Genomic DNA, 22,486 nt, shown 5'->3' on the forward strand with positions numbered 1-22,486 from the left:
CAGGCCTTGTGCAGTATCAGGGGAAAGGTCATGATCTGCTGGAAGTCACGTCTCTGTCCATAGATGTGGATCATTGATGCAGATGAAGTTATGAGATGTGTGTTGTACGGTAGTCACTAAAAGTTGGGGAATCAGCCAGATATTAGCTCCCCAGAGGCAACAGCAAGGAAAGTCACCAACGCCTGGGCGGGTGTTAAACAACCATCAACAGCCATTGTCCAGCAAGGGAGCTATAATGCAATGACTCACCTGCATGAGGCCACACCAAGGGAATTGCTCAACCTTGCCTGGAAATTCAGCAATGCCCATCACACATGCCTGGACGTGTGTTTTCCAAGCACATGGGACTGAGGGTATAAAACTGAACACAGGGGGCCCAGGCTTGGCCTTTCTCCTGCCCCCACCTATGCTGCAAGCAACAAGGACACTGAAGACTTGAGACTCCAACAGAGAAGACTGGCCCAGATTTCAAGGATAAAATTTGTGTACTATGAACTGCAATATCCAGTGGGGTGAGAAAAGCTCCTTAATCTTAAGCCCAGTTTAATAGGGTTGAGAGTTTAGACTGAGTGCTTATATTTTATTTTATTTTGGTAACTAACTCTGACTTTTTGCCTATCACCCATAATCCCTTAATATCTATCTTTTGTAGTCAATAAATTTGTTTAACTGTTTATCTTTACCAGTGAGTTTGCCTGAAGTGTGTGGTAAATCTGCTCAGATTTTGCAAATGCTGGTGTATGTCTACTTTCCACTGATGAAGTGGTGAACCAATTAATAAAGTTGCACTGCTCAAGACAAGCAGTGCAAGATGGTATATTCCTGAGGTGCAAGGCTGGGAGCTGGGGGGGTTGTAGCTCTGATGCCTTTCTCTGGGTGATTCATGAGTGGCTCTGGGAGCATTCATGCGATCTAGCTGGGTGTGGGGCTCCACATATGGTTGTGCTGAGTGATCACAGTGCCTGGAGTGGTTTGCTGCTTGTCACTAGCAAGGCATTGTGAGACACAGCTCAGACTGGAGAGAGTTAAGCGGGTACAGCTGTCCCACGGTCCCCAGGCTGCACCCCAGGGAACCCGTCACACCAGGAAACTGGACTGGTCTGGCAAAGCCCAAGTGCCACTTCCCATCAGTCTCTGAAGCAATGCCCTCTGCTTCTCACCCTGCCCCGATGCTGTCCTGCGGAAGCCTTCTCATGAGCGACAAGATATATTGCGAGTGAGACATATCTGGGATCCTCACTGCTGCCAGGCTGGGTTTGATGGGTTAAACAGATCTGATGCCTTGTGGAGCCCTGGTGCCTTTCCCCCTCTGCTGTGTTTTACATAAAGCAGCATCCACTGGGGACATCAAAAACAAAGCAACCAGCACAAGCAAAAGAACACAGACCCTGCCAGCTACTGACCTCAGACCACATGTGCCAGCTTGGATGCTCCCACTCTTGGTGCTACAGGGCACCCTAGAGCTGTGGGGCAATTACACTGGACAATACCGGTCATGCCACTGGTCATGCCAGGGATTCTTAGTTCCAATCCCATTGCCCAGGACAGAAGAAGTTTTGCCACAGTCACTCAGAGATTGCTTGCTTTCATTTCTTTCCAGGCATCAGTACAGGAAGGGGAGGAGGGACTGCAATAGCATGGTGAACACAAGGGCAGAGATGCCAGGACAGGCAGACGGGCAGAGACACCCCAACTCACAGATCCCTGAACAATTCCTGAGCTTTCACTGTGGGAACAGTGGCCATTAAATGTCCCTGATAAGGAAAATGGTAGAAATTAGGGATGAACAAAATCCATGAGATCCGTGCAAGTCCATCTCCTGGTGGGTCTGTGCATCTCACTCACCCAGGCATTGGTCAGTCTAATTTTAAATGCCTCTAGAGATTTTCTCTTTGCTCAGCTGCATCCCATATTCCCTCGTTAGAGCCCCCTGTACCATGAAATTCCTCCCCCGTCTTGGTATCTTTGTCCTGTCTGATGGCAGCACTGAGGGGGAGGGAGGAGAACATGCAGCTCAGCTAGATCAGTACAGATTTGGTTCACCCTTCCTCCTAAGCAGTAGCTGGGTAAGATAAAATGGATCCTGGATTCGACATTCCAAGAAATCTCTTCTGCCAGGGATAAGATCTCATAGTAAAAGACCTCTCATTCGAAGGGCTCCCATTACTCTCATTTGCAGTTGTGTTGCCAGCAGCTTTCATTTCTCTTACCCCAATGTCTTTAACCCAGCAGTTCACACTGCGTACACTTGATTCATTCCTGTGCTAGGCAGCTACTGTTCACTCCCTGGGTGTCTCTAGGAGCACATTTCTGTCCTACGCATACAAACAGAGCCTGAGGCCTCCATCTAATCAAGCGGATGGCAGAGTCAAACAGGTGGCTTTAAACAATGGCTAAAATTAGACAAACTCATCAGTCATCACGGCACAAAACGGACCGTCCTTTCGGAAGTCCCCTGGCCCCCAACCCTAAGCCCCCCTCTGACGCTGACCACCATTTCTTGCACGCCAGTGACAAGCCATCAGCCAGGCTCGAATGGCAATGTTCTTAGTCCATACATCACCAGGCTAGACATCTACACTGTATTCAAAAGAGTTTTGTTCTTGCCTGATGCTGAACCCTTCAGATACCTGCAGCAGCCCCCCCACCCCTCAAGCTACGTTTGCTGATTTAAAACGCAGCGGACGGATGGTAACACAGAGTTATTGTTTGTCCCTTTAAAGACAAAGGCAATGTTACATTATGGATTCATTGGAGAGGTAGCTACTGGCTGCATGAGACAGAGCAAAGCTGAGCGTCACCTGCACACGGACAGCTCTGCACCCAGGGCTAACAAGAAAGCGCCTTGAGAGCTCAGAGGCGAGCTGAGCCCTTGCCCGCTTATCTCGGCCAGGGGAGAACGAGGCCACGGAAGGGCAGCGCCCTCTACACCCCCCAGGTCTGGATGGGAGTAAGTCAACAACAGCCCATGTCCAGCTGCATCAAAGGCATCGGATAGCTCGAATGATGTCAGCGTGGGCACCTGCTCTACCGCAGAGCTGGAGATCAGTGACCAGCACCACCAGTGCAGGCTTCAGGACAAAACCAGATGGGACCAGATTGACAGGGGCGACCATGTACTGCCCATTTTTACCAATTTTAGTAGAAGGAAGTGTGCTCTTTTTACCAACTCCTAGAGAGCCCTGGTGGGCCCTTCTGCTGAGAAGGCCTAACTCCTCCCCCTTGACACCCTGATAGGCAGTTCTGTACTTAAATTAAGCTCTGCGGGAAAATATCAGTATTTTTTATATCCTAAGGGGGAAAGTCACCCCTGCCCAGAGGGGCCAAGCCACAGTCTCTGTACCATGACCTCAAAGTCTGAGCCCTGGCCTGCTTTTGTGCACAGGGGTGAATTTCACCTTATATTGCCCCATTGGTTTACTCACACCTCATGTTCCATGAACACATTTTTACTGTTTCAGTGGCTGTCATTTGTCCACCCTGAATTCATTTCTCCATGAAGCAGAAGATTCTTTTGGTAACATGATAGCAACGAAACCCTTGGCTATAATTCTTACTATTGTGTTCTTGGTTGGAATGGCCAGTTTTACTCTTTTACAATTATTTCCCTCTTCCTCTCCTCCAGCCTCATTCTTCCCTATATGTATATTTCCTGGGGACGTTTGGTCTCCCCTGCCCTTTATTAGTAAAAGTGGTTTGTGAGATTAAATATACATTCATGGGGCATTTTGGGAGAAAGGGTGGGAACCCTGAGCAGGCCTGAACAGAAGGTAAAAATATGAGCTACTGCAAACTGTACTAATATTCAGTGCCAATGAGCTGATCACCATGAAGGCAGAACAAGTAAGAAACCCGCACCCTGGCAAGGGGCCATGGATTGCTTCTCTGTTCTGCACAGCACTCACAGAGGCAGCTGAGGGTCAAAAGTTGCTAGAAAGTTATTGGAAACAAACAAAAAAAAAAAAAAGGTTCACTAAGAGATGAGCTGCTCAGGGCTTCTGTGTTTTGTAAGAATTAATAGAGGGAGACAGAACGTAAAAATCAGAACCTGAGATATGATGTCAGTAAGATTTACAGGTGAATGCATGATCTGCTGGGAACAAGCTCTGCGGGTATCAATAGGTGAGAGGTATGTAACTCCAGAATTATCAAACGGATACACTTATAGGCCACAGCTCCCAAGGGTGTAATCCATTGTCCAGAATGTATCCATCCCTTTCCCCCAACTTCTTCCACCAGGGCGCAGGATTTGTCTCCTCCCCATAAAAATCTTCTGAAGTAGCAGCAGGTCCAGCTCCTCAGCTCTGCTGACTACCTGGAATCAGCTGGTGACACCCATCCAGAGGTTCTGTGCCTCCTTCCTCCCTCCAGCTCCCACCAAGTGATGGTGCATGCAAATCCTGTACAGGGAACTGCTGCAGGATATTCCACATGAAGAGGGGTCCCCCCGCAGGGCCCTCCCTCACAACATGCATCTCCCTGCATTCTCCACAGTCTGGAGACAGCATGCTGGAGGTGACTTCCGAGTGGGCAGGGGAGATGGGTACACAGGATCTCCTACACACACAGATCCCCAGGGCACCGCCCACCTCCGAGTACAATTCAGATGGGTGAGTTCCTGTTTGATAAGCTTAGAACAGAAGCCCCAGGGGCACCGCCTATGTCTTCCTCTATGTCTGCACAGTGACTCTGTTCAGCAGTGTCCACGTCTTGCAATAGCTGCCGTTAACAGAGATGGTATTACCAGATTGGGACCAGCTGGTCTGTTGTGCAGTTTGTTGGAAAAGAAGAATCAAAAATACCTCCAGAACTGCTAAGCCTCGTGGTAGCTGAGCTGCTGTTTATGCTGTGTGGCTTTGTTCGTTTGCTATTCTCTGTGGGCTGAAAACGTCCTTTAAGCAATTATGGCTGAGACAGGGTTGAGAACTGACATTTGCTTAACCAAGAAGGCGTATTGTTCTAAATCAAGCTGTGAAAATTGGGGGCATTTCCCAGTACCCCAAACAGTAGAAGTCTCTCATTAAACGGTAACCGGAGCAAGTGCATCTTCAGAGACATTTATTAGTTTTCCGAGACAGTCTAGTTTCTCCTGCTTTCAGTGTTGGAAGATGATTGTTTGCTAAGGCTCAGCTGGATCACCACCAAGATGAGTTTATTAGTTACATTTTTTAATCTTTTAAAAATATTTGGATATGAAATGAAATCAAAATAATCCAGCTCTTTTATAATGGGATGAAAATGCTTCAGACTGGTCACTGGGCTGAGCCGAGGGAGAGAACATCCCCGAGGTGTGAAGATATTGGACGAGGAGGAGAGTGGAACTGGTGGGGGTCTCTGGGAAGAAATGCACGGGGATTGATGGAGGGAATCCTGGCTTTTAAGGGGATGTTAATAGGGTAAGGCCAGGTCCTTCAGTGTTGGGCAGGTCACCAAAACCTTCTATCTGACACCTTGCTGACTTCCCCCCCAACAGGGTATCTTCTTATTCAAAAATGCATCATCTGGTCTCATGCAGAAAGCAGAGATGCACGACACCATTATGGTGCCATCCTGTTTCTTACTGCAGTAGCAATGTGGGATGAGAAAGTTGCACAGGAAAAAAAAGTCTAGAACGAGACAACCCTGTCTAGAGCTCGGGAGCGCTGCAAACAAGTTTTGCTGAAAGCCTGCAAGCCGTTCCAAACAACATGGACCCAAAGTCCTAGCCAGAGCTGTTAGCAAAAGAAATTGTGATGGAAACATGAGCCCCCTGGATGGTGCTGCAGGTAAAGCTCACACAGATCATACACAACCCTCCATGTCACCCCCAGCAGGAGACACTGCCAAACAGCACCACAATTCTGTGAAGGCCTGGGCTGCAAGGGACACCTCTGCATGGGACACACTCTGGTGGGGACCTGGCTGTCCCCCAGCAGGAGTTTAGATGGACAGCTGAGCAGCAGCAGGCTTTCACCCTGAAGTTTCTCACACATGATCACATTTCCTTGTGAACAGAAGTGAATTCCACAGTCAGCCTCTCTTGCCTGCTGGGGAACTATGCAGCCCCAGGGACGCCATTCACCGGAAGGCCGTGCTCTGCTGCAGTTACCAGCAGCACAGGTGCTGCACAGGAGGCAACCACAAAGCTCATCATCAGAAATATTCAAGACCACCAGAAACCACTGTGGAGATGGCTGCCCTGGCTTCACCCTCCTCCAAAGCATACCTACCAGCACAAAAGGGACTAGGGAAAACAGCCCTTTCTTAGCAGATCCTCAGCTGGGCTAACCTGCCTTAGCGCCATTAAAGTCAATCTGCTCCCCGCCCCATGAGGAGGGAAGCAAGCTCACCTTCGAGGAAACTCTCTGATGGAAATTAATCCCCAGGCCTTCAGGAGTTCTCAGAAGCGATCCCTAGTGTTCTGCTCCACAGGGATCCTTGCTGGGCAGCTAAACTGTACTAAGGGGCACACAAGGAATGGGTTCAATGGTTCCAAACCCAGACTTCCGCCCACAGAAAACACACACAGAGCTCTCTGATGGCCAAGTAACCACAGCATTCAGGTGTTCTCAGCTGTTCCTCCTGGTGGCAAGGCTTGCAGTGTTCGTACAGCCATACAGGACACTGGAGGACACGATGCAGGGAGAAGCCTTCTGCACACAGATAATGGTGCCTCCGGGGACATCAAGGGACCATGACATATTGTCCCTTGAGGAAAGCAGTGACCAAGCAAGTGTACACACTTGTTCAGACTGTGCTTCACCTCTTCTGCACAGCTCCATGTCACTCAGCATTTCTACAGTGAAAAATTATCCCCCACCCAGCAGTGAGCCAACAAGTGTGTTTCACTGGCCTTTTTGTGTAATCAGAACCAATTCCTTAGAGATGAGTCACGGGGCTTTCAGGGGTGTCCGGGGAGATATCAAGTAGGCATCTCATGTAAACGAGTGACACACCCTGTGGTTGGGAAACACACGCTGTAGCCTGCAGGCCTGTTCCCTTCCAGACACAGCACAATGAACAGTCGGTTTGATGGACATTCCCAAAGAGATATTCTCTCTCTCTCTCACACACACACACAGAGGCGGGAGAAAGTTTGTATTTACGTTCTCTGTAAGAACAACAGTGGTTTCGGGGAGGAGCTCTCGCATCTTTCTGCAGCTGCTAACTGGTGCTTACACACTGTAAAGGTTTCACAGTCTTTTACACTGGAAGAGATCTCCAATGGGGGCTCCCCCAGGCCAGCCCCCCCACACCAGGGCCAAGCCCATCGTAGGGGATCCAGGCCATCCTCTGACATCCCCCACAGCTTTGAATCAGATTTGACCGGCTCATTGTTCACTGCACCCTCACAGTTGTTATGGACTATTCAGAATAGCAATAGGACCAGAAGAGAACCTGGCAGGAACCCTGGAACGGGGCTGTCACCCACTCACCGCACGCCACCTTGTGTCTGGAAATGTCCCTATCCCTTGCTGCTCATTGGTCGCTCTGCAAGAGCCCCTCTTCTGGTAACTTGGCCCTCTGACTCCCCATAGAGTCCAGCCTTCTGGGGTTACAATGTCCACCAGGCAACTGTCCAAATGCTGGTTCTAGGGGGTGTTCAGCCCCTCCTGGGGCTTTGTGCCACTCTACCAGAGGCTAGAGCGGGAACCAGCCCACCCGCTACACCAGGTTCCAGCCCAGGGACCTAGAACCAGGAATCTAGGTCCGCTCAGGCCCAGTACCTGTTTCCCTGGGCTCCTTCCGACCAAGCCTCTCTATCTTCTCTCGCCTTGTTCTGGGTTTACCACAGGAGCCGACTCTACTCCCTGTGGCTGCTTCAGCCCCTCTAGCTCCTTGCCAGACTCCTTTCTCCAGAACAGCTCTCAGGGTTCACTCTCTCCCAGACTTACTCCTCATCCCTGATGACCTCCCTCATCCCAGGGACTGACTGCAGCCTCCTTCCTTTCTGCTCCCAGCTCCCGGGCTTTATGTGCTGGCCCAGCCCTGCCCCAGCTGAGCATCCTTTTCAGGTAACCCCGGTCCTCCCTCTCTAAGGTCTCCATTAACCCCGTGATGGCTGACGAAGGGTGCATACCCCATCACAACCCCACCTCCAATATCTCCCCACAACTCAATATTACACCAAAGGAGTCCTTGTCAAGCCACATGCAGTCTCAGTTATTAGAATTTAGCCCTCCCTTAGTGCTTTTCATTCTCAGCTCTTAAAGCTCTTTGAACGAGAGGGAAACTGAGGCACAGCAAATTTCTCCAGGTTCTATGGCAAGTTTGTGGCAGAGCAAAGCGAGAAGCCAGGTCTCCTGATTGCAGTCCCATGTCTTATCAATCCTGACTTCTTTTCAATGGCCTCCTGGCAGAGAAAGAAGGGACAGGAAATTGTCCCTAGACTCGTTTAATCCTGGGCTTTATGGCTCTGCCTTATGCACAACTCAGAGGAATTCAAGTTTCACTGGTTCACGCCACCCAGTTCTGTCATGCAGAGTATCAGCCAGCATGGCTACTTCAGCACCACTGGGGTCAGCCCCAGGCTCTCTGGAGAGCCCGTTTTAGAGAGACACTCTGCCCAAGTCAGTCCAGAACAAACTATGAAGGCTCCTCTCTGTGACACGCTGATAGTCCTGTAGAACGGACCTGACACTCGCGCCAGTGTGCCTCAATGTTAACCCATGGCTACACTCAGCTGTGTTCTAAGAGCGACACACAAAGTCCCTCCCCTGCTCCCTACACTAGATTCCCTCCCATTTCTGCAGATCTCTGTCAAACTAAAAAGAGTTAGTATACAAATGGCTTCAATACAGCAACCTGCATGAATGGCTCCTCCGGGCACGTGACGGGCTGGGACACAGGGGCAGTATTGGAAGGGCTGGGCCAACAGAAGCCCACTGGCAGAGCTGAAGTAAGTGCACTTGATGCTCTAGGTCTGTGGGATGAAGCCTCCATGGGGACACAGCCTTACCACAGTAACGATTGCAGAGACAAGTCTCACCTCAGCTTGGGCTGTTCGTGCTAAGAGCAGCATTTCGCACAGGCTACCAACTTGGGAGGTTGGGGAAAGCCTTCTGGTTGTGAACAACATATTGGTATCTTCTCTGAATGCCGTCTTCACCCGACATCTACTATTCAGGTTTGGTCAACCCTACGCCTGTGAGCTCTTTGAGAGACGCTGCAGAAGGCCCAGTCCAGGCAACTGTCCCCTTCATCGCCCAGTGTTCTCCCCAGGTGACTAACAGGCACCAGCTACCATGACTATTAACACGAGAGGAAGAAATGCAATCAACCCGCCTCTCTTCAGGTTCCACAATATCACAATTTGTCATGGGGGCAGGCAAGGAGGCTCGGTGGGGCATCAATTATTGACAGTTGAGAGCAGGTGGCTTTTCTTGTAGCAAGGAACTAAAATGTAAGAGGAACCTGTGTGTGAGGTGAGGATTAGACTGGCAGCCACATATCGAATAACCACACTTCAAACAGAACAGGACCCTGTCTACAAAGATCAAATGTGAGCAGCTCATGGTCCTTCAGGGCTCTCACCAACAGCCCCAGCTTTGGAAACAAATCAAAAGAAAAAGGGGATTCCTTCTGCTTTGATTAGTGATGAAATTACGAGGCAGCAGGTTTCAAACAAACAAAACGAAGTAGGGCTGTCAAGCGATTAAACAAATTAATTGCGATTAATCACACGATTAAACAATAATAGAATATCATTTATTTAAATATTTTTGACTGTTTTCTACCTTTTCAAATATATTGATTTCAATTACAATACACAATACAAAGTATACAGTGGTCACTTTATATTTATTTTTTATTACAAGTATTTGCACTGTAAAAAAACAACAGAAATAGTATTTTTCAATTCACCTAATACAAGTACTGTACTGCAATCTCTTTATCGTGAAAGTTGAACTTACAAATGTAGAATTATGTACAAAAAAACTGCATTCAGAATTAAAACAATGTAAAATTTTGGAGCCTGCAAGTCCACTCAGTCCTACTTCTTGTTCAGCCAATCGCTCAAACAAGTTTGTTTACATCTGCAGGAGATAATGCTGCCTGCTTCTTGTTTACAATGTCACCTGAAAGTGAGAACAGGCATTCGCATGGCTCTGTTGTAGCCGGCATTGCAAGATATTTACTTGTCAGATGCACTAAAGATTCCTATATCCTTTCGTGCTTCAGCCACCATTCCAGGGGACATGTGTCCATGCTGATGACGAGTTCTGCTCGATAAGAATCCAAAGCAGAGTGGACCAACACATGTTCATTTTCATTATCTGAGTCATATGCCACCAGCACAAGGTTAATTTTCTTTTTTGGTGGTTCGGGTTCTGTAGTTTCCGCTTTGGAGTGTAGCTCTTTTAAGACTTCTGAAAGCATGCTCCACACCTTGTCCCTCTGATTTTGGAAGGCATTTCAGATTCTTAAACCTTGGGTTGAGTGCTGTATATATCCTTAGAAATCTCACATTGGTACCTTCTTTGATTTTGTCAAATCTGCAGTGAAAGTGTTCTTAAAATGAACATGTACTGGGTCATAATCCAAGATTGCTATAACATGAATATATGGCAGAATGCAGGTAAAACAGAGCAGGGGACATACAATTCTCCCCCAAGGAGTTCAGTCACAGATTTAATTAACACATTTTTTTAACGAGCGTCATCAGCATAGAAGCATGTCCTCTGGAATGGTGGCCAAAGCACGAGGGGCATACGAATGTTTAGCATATCTGACATGTAAATACCTTGCAATGCTGGCTACAAAAGTGCCATGCGAACGCCTGTTCTCACTTTCAGGTGACATTGTCAATAAGGAGTGGTCAGCAGTATTTCCTGCAAATGTAAACAAACTTCTTTGTCTTAGCAACTGGCTGAAGAAGAAGTAAGACTGAGTGGACTTGTAGGCTCTGAAGTTTTACATTGTTTTGTTTTTGAGTGCAGTTATATAACAAAACAAGATGTACATTTATAAATTGCACTTTCACAGCAAAGAGATTGCACTACAGTACTTATATAAGGTGAACTGAAAAATACTATTTCTTTTGTTTATAATTTTTACAGTGCAAATATTTGTAATAAAAATAATATACACTTTGATTTCAGGTACAACACAGAATACAATATATATGAAAATGTAGAAAAACAACCAAAATATTTAATACATTTCAATTGGTAGTCTATTGTTTAACAGTGCAATTAAAACTGCGATTAATAGCGATTAATTTTTTTAATCGTGATTAATTTTTTTGAGTTAATCATGTGAGTTAACTGTGATTAACTGACAGCCCTAAAACGAAGTATTTCTTCACACAACACACAGCCAACCTGTGCAACTCTTTGACAGGGGATGCTTTGAAGGCCAAAACTATAACTGGATTCAACAGAGAATAAGACAAGGTTCATCAATAGCTATTAGCCAAGACGGTCAGAGATGCAACCCCTTGCTCAGGGTGTCCCTAAACCTCTGACTGTCAGATGCTGGGAGTGGATGACAGAGGATGGATCATTTGATGATTGCTCTGTTCTGTTCATTCCATTTGAAGCATCTGGCATTGGCCACCGTCGGAAAACAGGATACTGGGATAGAGGGACCTTTGGTCTGACCCAGTATGGCCGTTCTTATGTCAAGAGCTTCCAACTCTCCCTCACCTGTACAGAGCACCTTGGACAGAGTGACAGATAGCTTCTCAGTGAGCAGAGGAGTGTAAATCTGAGGTGTCATGCTCCCATACAAAGACTGAACCATCAGGCCAATTATGGAAAGAAGGTGGGTTTGAACCAACACACACCATATAACAAACGGAAGTAAGGGGAAGTTAATAATAATGAATATACTTCAGAAGCTAGAATTGTAGACAGTTGATAAGGGAAGCAAAGGAAAACAAGGAGAAATCTATGGACAGCAGCGTTAAGGACAAGAAGAAGGAGTTTTAAAAATATATTAGGAACAAAAAGAATCCTAACAACGGGATTGATCCATTAATAGATGGAAATGATAGAATCATCAATAATGCAGAAGTGTTCAATACATTCCTCTGTTCTGTGTTTGGGAAAAGAACAAATGATGTAGTCATGATGATGTCGTATGTCATGATGATGTAGTAATGTAGTATGATGATAAGAACATTCCTTCAATTCCACTAGTATCTGAGGAGTATGTTAAATAGAAGCTGGTAAAATCAGACATTTTAAAATCAGCACGTGTGGATAACTTGCATCCCAGAGTTTTAAAATCACTGGTGGAGGAGCTCGCGGGACCGCTAATGCTGATTTTCCAAAAATCTTGGGACACCAGGGAAGTTCCAGAAGATTGGAAGAAAGCTAATGTTGGGCTGATATTTAAAAATGGGACAACCTGGGTAATTACAGGCCTGTCAGTCTGACATTGTTCCTGGGCAAGATAATGGAGCAGCTGATACAGGACTCGGTTAATAAAGAATTAAAGGAGAGTGCGATGAGGTGTACAAAACCCACACTGGGCCCAAAGGGGTTAACGGATAACACAGGGCCCAGATAGACCTGCCCTTCCAGGCCTGCAAAGTGTGCTCCAGCTGGAGAGGAAGCTTAAAAGGGAGCAACTCCATTCAGAAGTGGGAGGGTGGGGAGGAAGACCGACCTCTCTGAGGGCTCCTGGACAAGGGCGCTGAAGAAAACTCGCTGTGGGGAACAGGACTGCACGCTGAGCCCAGTTAGGGCTGAAGGTTTAGTGGTCTTTTCTTTTGTTACCTTATATTGGACTTGGAGCTGGGGGGAGAGGGAGGTGGTAGGAAGTGACTCAGGGAGGGTAACTCTGAGGGCACTCCAGGGAGCTGGACACTGTAATTTCTCATAGGAACGGAACCTGGTGGAGTGGAGGGGCCCAGGCTCCCCTTCCAACTGCCACCGCTGCGGGAGGGGCACAAGCCTCATTCCAGTCTCACTCACCTCCGATAAGAAGAGGGCAAGGATACTGCAAACCCAAGGTGAAGCTAAACCCATCCTTGGGTGATGAACTGAATTGAAAGGCCTTTCTCTGAGACACGATACTTGGCGCGCTACCCAACAGGCCACCTGGCCCTCCAAGGGCTCTATTAGAGAGGGTACTATAATTAATGCCAAACACATGGGTTAATGGAAAACAGATCCTGTCAAACCAACTTGATATTTTTTTTATGAAATTACAAGTTTGGTTGATAAAGGTAAGAGAGTTGATATTGTAGACTTCTGCAAGGAGTTTGACTTAGACCTGCACAACATTTTGATTAAAAAATTAGAAGGATATAAAATTACCATGGCAAACACTAAATGGATTAAAAGCTGGCTGACTGATAGGCCTCCATGTAATGAAGAAAGGGAAGAGCATCTTCACAAGCAGGCTGGCTAACCTAGTGAGGAGGGCTTTAAACTAGGTTCACCAGGGGAAGGAGACCAAAGCCCTGAGGTAAGTGGGAAAGCGGGATACCGGGAGGAAGCACAGGCAGGAATGTCTGTGAGGGGAGGGCTCCTGCCTCATACTGAGAATGAGGGGCGATCAGCAGATTATCTCAAGTGCTTATATACGAATGCACAAAGCCTTGGAAACAAGCAGGGAGAACTGGAGGTCCTGGTGATGTCAAGGAATTATGACGTGATTGGAATAACAGAGACTTGGTGGGATAACTCACATGACTGGAGTACTGTCATGGATGGATATAAACTGTTCAGGAAGGACAGGCAGGGCAGAAAAGGTGGGGGAGTTGCATTGTATGTAAGGGAGAAGTATGACTGCTCAGAGCTCAAGTATGAAACTGCAGAAAAACCTGAGTGTCTCTGGATTAAATTTAGAAGTGTGAGCAACAAGGGTGACGTTGTGGTGGGAGTTTGCTGTAGACCACCGGACCAGGGGGATGAGGTGGATGAGGCTTTCTTCCGGCAACTAACAGAAGTTACTAGATCGCAGGCCCTGGTTCTCATGGGGGACTTCAATCACCCCGATATCTGCTGGGAGAGCACTACAGCGGTGTACAGACAATCCAGGAAGTTTTTGGAAAGTGTAGGAGACAATTTCCTGGTGCAAGTGCTGGAGGAACCAACTAGGGGCAGAGCTCTTCTTGACTTGCTGCTCACAAACAGGGAAGAATTAGTAGGGGAAGCAAAAGTGGATGGGAACCTGGAAGGCAGTGACCATGAGATGGTTGAGTTCGGGCTCCTGACACAAGGAAGAAAGGGGAATATGGACCCTGGACTTCAGAAAAGCAGACTTTGACTCCCTCAGGGAACTGATGGGCAGGATCCCCTGGGAGAATAACATGAGGGGGAAAGGAATCCAGGAGAGCTGGCTGTATTTTAAAGAATCCTTATTGAGGTTACAGGGACAAACCATCCCGATGTGTAGAAAGAATAGTAAATATGGCAGGCGACCAGCTTGGCTTAACAGTGAAATCCTTTCTGATCTTAAATACAAAAAAGAAGCTTACAAGAAGTAGAAGATTGGACAAATGACCAGGGAAGAGTATAAAAATATTGCTCGGGCATGCAAGAGTGAAATCAGGAAGGCCAAATCACACCTGGAGTTGCAGCTAGCAAGAGATGTTAAGAGTAACAAGAAGGGTTTCTTCAGGTATGTTAGCAAGAAGAAGAAAATCAAGGTAAGTGTGGGCCCCTTACTGAATGAGGGAGGCAACCTAGTGACAGAGGATGTGGAAAAAGCTAATGTACTCAATGCTTTTTTTGCCTCTGTCTTCATGAACAAGGTCAGCTCCCAGACTGCTGCACTGGGCAGCACAGCATGGGGAGGAGGTGACCAGCCCTCTGTGAAGAAAGAAGTGGTTCAGGACTATTTAGAAAAGCTGGACGAGTACAAGTCCATGGGGCCAAATGCGCTGCTTCCAAGAGTGCTAAAGGAGTTGGCGGATGTGATTGCAGAGCCATTGGCCATTATCTTTGAAAACTCATGGCGATCGGGGAAGGTCCCAGACGACTGGAAAAAGGCTAATGTAGTGCCCATCTTTAAAAAAGGGAAGGAGGAGGATCCTGGGAACTACAGGCCAGTGAGCCTCACCTCAGTCTCTGGAAAAATCATGGAGCAGGTCCTCAAGGAATCAATTCTGAAGCACTTAGAGGAGAGGAAAGTGATCAGGAACAGTCAGCATGGATTCACCAAGGGCAAGTCATGCCTGACGAATCTAATTGCCTTCTATGATGAGATAACTGGCTCTGTGGATGAGGGGAAAGCAGTGGATGTATTGTTTCTTGACTTTAGCGAAGCTTTTGACACGGTCTCCCACAGTATTCTTGCCAGCAAGTTAAAGACGTATGGGCTGGATGAATGCACTATAAGGTAGAAAGAAAGCTGGCTAGATTGTCGGGCTCGACGGGTAGTGATCAATGGCTCCATGTCTAGTTGGCAGCTGGTATCTAGCGGAGTGCCCCAAGGGTCAGTCCTGGGGCTGGTTTTGTTCAATATCTTCATTAATGATCTGGAGGATGGTGTGGATTGCACCCTCAGCAAGTTTGCGGATGACACTAAACTGGGAGGAGAGGTAGATACACTGGAGGGCAGGGATAGGATACAGAGGGACCTAGACAATTAGAGGATTGGGCCAAAAGAAATCTGATGAGGTTCAACAAGGATAAGTGCAGAGTCCTGCACTTAGGACGGAAGAATCCCATGCACCGCTACAGACTAGGGACCGAGTGGCTAGGCAGCAGTTCTGCAGAAAAGGACCTAGGGGTTACAGTGGACGAGAAGCTGGATATGAGTCAACAGTGTGCCCTTGTTGCCAAGAAGGCTAACGGCATTTTGGGATGTATAAGTAGGGGCATTGCCAGCAGATTGAGGGACGTGATTCTTCCCCTCTATTTGACATTGGTGAGGCCTCATCTGGAGTACTGTGTCCAGTTTTGAGCCCCACACTACAAGAAGGATATGAAAAAATTTTAAAATGTCCAGCGGAGGGAAACAAAAATGATTAGGGGACTGGAACACATGACTTATGAGGAGAGGCTGAGGGAACTGGGATTGTTTGGTCTGCGGAAGAGAAGAATGAGGGGGGATTTGATAGCTGCTTTCAACTACCTGAAAGGGGGTTCCAGAGAGGATGGCTCTAGAGTGTTCTCAGTGGTAGCAGATGACAGAACGAGGAGTACTGGTCTCAAGTTGCAGTGGGGGAGGTTTAGGTTGGATATTAGGAAAAACTTTTTCACTAGGAGGGTGGTGAAACACTGGAATGCATTACCTAGGGAGGTGGTATCTCCTTCCTTTGAGGTTTTTAAGGTCAGGCTTGACAAAGGCTTGGCTGGGATGATTTAGTTGGGGATTGGTCCTGCTTTGAGCAGGGGGTTGGACTAGATGACCTTCTGAGGTCCCTTCCAACCCTGATATTCTAGGATTCTAACCGAAAATGAGAAATCATCATCCAACAGGTGTGTTTCCAGGGGAATTGGTTCTTGGCCCTTTGCTGTTTAATATTTTTATCAATGACCTGGAAGAAAACATAAAATCATCACTGATAAAGTTTGTAGATGACACAGAAATTGAGGGAGTGGGAAATAATGAAGAGGACATGTCACTGATACAGAGTGATCTGGATCGCTTGGTAAGCTGGTCACGAGGAAACTATGCATTTTAATATGGCTTATATGTAAGTGTACACATCTAGGAACAAAACATGTCGGCTTACAGGACGGGGGACTCCATCCTGGGAAGCAGTGACTGAAAAAGATTTGGGGGTCATGGTGGATGGTCAGCTGAACATGAGATCCCAGTGCGATGCTGTGGCCAAAAGGGCTAATGTGATTGTGGGATCCATGAATAGGGGAATCTCAAATAGGAGACAAGATGATATTTTACCTCTCTGTTTGGCACTGGTGCAACTTCTGCTGGAATTCTGTGCCCACAATTCAGGGAGGATGTTGGTAAATTGGAGGGGATTCGGAGAAGAGCTATGAGGAATGATTAAAGGATTAGAAAACCTGCCTTCCAGTGACAGACTCAAGGAACTCAGTCTATTTAGCTAAACTAAGAGAAGGTTAAGGGGTAACTTGATCACAGTATATAAGTACCTGCATGGGGAACAAATATTTTGGTAATGGGCTCTCCAGTCTAGCAGAGGATGGTAAAACACAATCCAATGGCTGGAAGTTAAAGCTACATGAATTCCAACTGGAAATAAGATGTACATTTTTAACAGGGAGGGAAATTAACCATTGGAACAATGTACCAAGGGTCATGGTGGCTCACTGGCAATTTTTAAATCAAGACTGCATGTTTTTCTAAAGCTCTGCTCTAGGAATGATTGTGGGGCAGGTCTCTGGCCTGTGCTGTAGAAGGGGTCAGACTAGATGATCACAATGGTTCCTTCTGGCCTTGGAATCTGTGCACCTCTTTCCCAGGCTGCCAGAATCAAACTCAGAGAGACGAGGTGGGCGAGGGCGAGGGTTAGGGTCTTTTATTGGGCCAGCTTCTGTTGGTGAGAGATTAAATATCCCAGTGCTCTCCCGTGAGCTCTCCCCATGCCCAGGGCAGGACACGGCAAGAGAGGGATGTCATTAAATGGGAGACAGGAAGGGCAACTGAACAAAACAGCTAATCAGATTCTGCACAAAGTGCTCTCAGATACACGAAGAGACAAAACCTTCCTTGCTAGCAGTTGTTAGTCATTCCAAACCTGTCCCTACAGCAGAAGACGATGTTTTCAGGACAGGGCGCTGGAGATGACTCTCCATATTAGTGCCGATACCTCTGCCTACATCAGTGCAGTTGCATCACAAACTATGCTAGTGTTGACACAGCAAAGCCCTGGGCTCACTCCGTTCGACAGAGCACACCTTCCTGCTCCCACTCTGGAGAGAGCTCTGCTTAACCTCCACGCAGTCTGTGACTCACCAGGACTTCGCCAGTGGGAGACCCCTACACACCTGAATTAAATTCCTGTGACATGTAACAGCAGCGTATGGAGAACACGCAAGAGCAGAGAGGTGAGCATCTCTTCCCGGCCCTTTTGTACCAGAGCAACGGTCACTTTGTACGGAGGCAGCAATGCCCACGGTGGCATGCAGCGTCCCCGTTCTCCAGCGCCGCCTGCCCTGCATGCATGCAGCTGTGCGCGCGCTCTCCGGACAGGGGCAGGTCTCAGCAACGATTCTGCTGCAGGAGCACGGAGGGGAGCTGACTGGCTGTGGCCAGGAACCAACCCTTGTCTGTGAGGAACAGCTGAGCACCCCGGTGCCTCCGCAGTGGGCTGTGACATTAGAGAGCATTGGATGTAGGGTCAGAGCTATGCTGGGCGCTTTACAGCTCACGTGAGAACATGGGTCCTGCCCTGAAGAGTTTCTACTGCAAAGGGATCGCGGCAAGACACCGTGGGAGATGAAAGCCAGGGGCTCGGCATGAGGCAGGAACTTACAGAGCAAAGTTCTGGGGCGGCCTGGGTTGGACCGTCCCAGCATGCCCATTCCTAGGCAGCTTTCCGCATGTGTGATCATTTAGGGGAGTCAGTGGGACAGTGGAGAATCTGAGAGCGGAGAGGAAGGCTGTATGGCATGCAGGGTCAGGGAGGACTCCAGGGCAGCATGGATGGGGCAGGAGGTTGTTCTGGGGGAAGCAGACTGAATACAGAACCGGAAGAGGAGAGTGGCTGGCAGGGAGGAGCCTTGGAAGTGAGGACCAGGCGTTTGGAAGGGATGTGGAGAGGATGGGGAGCCCTTGGCGTGGAGTGAGGAGACCAGAACGGTGGGAGCTCTGGTTTAGCTATGAGGGCTGGACAACCCAGAAGAGATGTAGGAAAGAGCACCAAGGGGAACACTGCACATGGCCACAGGTGTGGGGTAGATCTGGAGGTCAGTTCCAGATGTGGCAACAGAAGCCCTGGCAGTGGATGGGCTCAGAGGTTGAACAAGAAGGAGAGTTGCCACAACCCACTATTTACCTATCGCAGGTTACCGAGCTGGCCCCTCATCACCAGAGTATCTTGCACTCCGAGATATTTCTCTTCACAACGCCCCTGTGAGGGAAGGAAGCTTCCTTGTTCAGTGGCTACAGAGGGAAATTGAGGCACAGAGGGACTGGGTGACTTACCCAAGGTGTCTTCATACATGAACATCTGTATCAGGAGCTAGGAACTGAAGCCAGCTCTCCCAAGTCCCAGCTTAGCACCCCTAAGCACTGAACCATCCTTCCCTTTGCCAGGCCCTTGTCCCCTCACTATGCCACGGCGAGCTGGCAACCACAGGAGGCACCTTTAAAAACACTGAGGCCAGGTCTACGCTAGAAAAGTTTAGCTACATCAGCAAACCCTTCCTGTGCAGACACAGCTCAAACCAGCAAACAGGCGCTTTCACCGGTGTAACTTACACCAGTTCCCTGGGTGAAATAAACTACATCAGCAACACCATGTCTATGCCAGAACAACTGAGCCTACACCTTGGATTTTCTCAGTATAGAAATGTTGCAAAAGTCACACCCCTGCCCCAGATTACTGTCCCAGTAAAAGTTTCTAGCGTAGCTCTGGCCGGGTCAAATACTTCTGTAGAGCTGTAAGGACGTGTGTATACGTTAGTTTGTGGCTCTATAGCCAGTGGGAAGACAACAGGCGTTGGCAAAGTCCTCTCCTCCACATTTCTCAGCAGGAGCGGAGAGGATCGTATGGCAAAAACGTATATTGGTTAGAGTAATGAAACAGATGGAAAAATCCTACCAGCCCCCATTGAGACCATCTCCCCAGCACCAGTGCAGTTCTAGTTCACATTTATCTGTAATTTCTCCACCCTTTACTTTGGCCTCTGGCGCTAGCTCTGAGAAGGGGAAGGAATCACACATGCGTGCGTGCCAGAGGACTTTCCCAAGCAGACTGTAACCATTTGCTACATGGATTCTGCTTGAGAGTGTCCCTGGACGCGTAAGTGCCAACATCCTGGTTGTTGTGTGCTTGGCAGTGGCTTGGAGCCCGGACATCCTGGGCTCACGCTCCTACACAGCAAAAGCAATAGCCATGATCCCCAATTTCACAGCCCCGGACTCAGGGGCTCAGTGAGCACCCGGGCGCCTTACCTCCTTTATGGCAGACATCTTGATGCTCTCGTAGTAATGTAGTGGCGCATTTGGTGAATTCATGTCGTAGCCAAATCCGGCCACTGCTACCTCATCGCAGTTGTGCAGTGCCATGGTGACTGCGACGCTTCCCAGGGTGGGGATGTTCTGAGGTAGGGAAAAGAAGGAATATCAATTGTTAGCAGGTTGTCAGCCTCAGAACGAACCCCGATGTCCAGCGAATGGCTCTGGGACATTTATTGCCCCTGCGGGGAAGTTAAGGGTAAGGCATTCAGCCACATCTGCACCTCAGCTAGTGCTAACTCTAGAGTCAACAGCCTCTGGATCTCTAGAGAAAACTCAGGTCTCCTAGGCACTACAGCAATTCAAACAACAACAATACATCCGGCTTGCCAGGTAGCTGCTTCCTGCCACCTGAAACACCCGGCCCACAAGCAGAGGCTCCTGTTCACGCGACCATGCTCGGCCTTTCCTGCATAAATATACCAAGGCAGAGCGATTCACGCACGAGGTTAAACCTCCCCTTCTCCAGCCTTTGGATCTTGGGGATAGGACAGTGAGTACTGCTGGGAGAGGAAGCACGAAATAGGTCAATTCTTTGCTGGAAGTGGGTAAATTTGTTTTCAGAGATTAAAATAGCCATAAGCACTGAGCTGCTGTTCTAAATCCAGGAACGGTTCTGAGTTAACAGAGGGGGAATACTAGTGCTGAACGGGGAACATAAAGCCTGGGATTCTGCATGGAGTCTCAACTCCAGCAGCTCTCAAAGCAGTTTAAGCAGGTACCGCTGCACTGCCTCTCACTCAGCTCTGCCTAAGCTCGAGAGACAGCGAGAGATTGATTTATTCTGTCCCAGCTTTGGCATCTCTAGAGCCCCCACACTGTCCTGGCAAAGAACTATTCATCTGCCCAGCACTTGCCACACACAGAACTCCACCCGACCTGCTCCTGAGGAAGCAGCAACCAAGAGCACTGCTCCTCGGCTCAGGCAGGATGGGGTGCACAGCAGGTTTCGGGGTGTTGTAGTGTATTGGGGGTACCTGTGAAAGGGCAAGAACTACAGATGACTAAAATAATGACATTTATTAAACTCAAACTTGCCAAATGCAACTAGAAGGGTGTTCACTTGAAACGAAAACGGAACCAGCAGAGCATCCAGAGACGGGAGGTAACTGTCCCGCTCTACTCGGCACTGGTGAGGCCTCAGCCGGAGTACTGAGCGCCACGCTTTAGGAAAGATGTGGACAAACTGGAGAGAGTCCAGAGCAGAGCAACAAAGATGGTAAAAGGTTTAGAAACCCTGACCTATGAAGAAAGGTTAAAAAAAACCTGGGTCTGGTTAGTCTTCGGAAAAGAAGACTGAGGGGGGACCTCATGATAATTGTCAAATAGGTTAAGGGTTGTTATAAAGAGGACAGTGATCAATTGTTCTCCACCTCCACTGAAGGTAGGACAAGCAGTCATCACCTTCATCTGCAGCAAGGGAGATTCGGGTTCGGATAAGGAAAAACTTTCTAGCTCTAAGGGTGGCTAAGGTCTGGGACAGGCTTCCAAGGGAAGTTGTGGAATCCTCATGATTGGAGGGTTCTAAGAACAAGTTGGACAAACGCCTGTCAGGGATGGTCTAGGGTTACTTGGTCCTGCCTCAGCCCAGGGGACTGGACTTGATGAGTTCTCGAAGTCCCTACAATTCTATGTACTTCCCATAAAACCCGTCCATTAGCGACACTGTAGTTCCATTCATTGCAGTGTCACACACACACATTGTGTTGCAGCAGCATGCAAATTGTTATGTTTATGAGAACACAAAGCTGTTGAAGAATCTGATGGCCTGACTCTGCCCCCACTTACCTGGGCCCCATTCCCACGGGGTAGCTGATGGGAGAACTGGGGCCTTTGCCTGCAGGGATTTTTACTGGCCAAGTAAACACTTAAGAGCAAACATTCTAGTGTGAAATGTATAAACTGATGAGAACTGATCGTCACACTCAGTCTTCATTGGGAATTTCCAAACTGTTAGAATTTTATGTTTTTTAAACACAGTCCTGATTCTGTTCGCATACAGCTTGTTAATACACAGGTTCTAGTAATAAAAGGTGAATTTTCTCCAGGTCACAGAAATTTGAGCAAAGTACCTATTTGGCTGTAACTTGTACAATTCCTGTATTGCCCCTATCATGAGGATACCTGAGCACGTCTTTGGCTGCTCTTCTTTAAACCCCAACAAACAACCCACAAAGATTTCTTGATTTCTAACATTACACCAGAAACATCTGTCTAGTCCCATTACACTCAGAACTGACCCACTGGCCTCAGAAAAACAATTGTGTAGGCCCCTAAAATAACATGAAATTAGAAGACTTGCCTCTGTGGCAGCAGCTTTTACATTAACTAAGCAGCAATGCCTAGATAGTTCCCTTGCAACAGCACAGTTAAACTAAAGAACGACTAAATCCCTCTTCTCAGTCCCCCAGGTCTGTGGCTCTCAGCTAGCCAAGAG

At 47.9% G+C, this 22,486-nt stretch overlaps 1 protein-coding gene across 4 annotated transcripts in view; it reads right to left on the bottom strand.

Moving 5' to 3' along the window:
- Window positions 1-22,486, bottom strand: part of ST3GAL3 (ST3 beta-galactoside alpha-2,3-sialyltransferase 3) — a 369,376-nt gene that overhangs the window by 14,070 nt on the left and 332,820 nt on the right. For all 4 annotated transcript variants that reach the window (XM_084637380.1, XM_084637379.1, XM_084637378.1 and 1 more), the window contains one exon: window positions 19,987-20,133. In XM_084637380.1, the coding sequence (XP_084493506.1) occupies window positions 19,987-20,133 (147 nt within the window). The remainder of the gene's footprint in view (window positions 1-19,986; window positions 20,134-22,486) is intronic.

This window comes from Lepidochelys olivacea (genome assembly GCF_965140295.1).
Source record: "Lepidochelys olivacea isolate rLepOli2 genome assembly, chromosome: 8".
NCBI lineage: Eukaryota > Metazoa > Chordata > Testudines > Cheloniidae > Lepidochelys > Lepidochelys olivacea.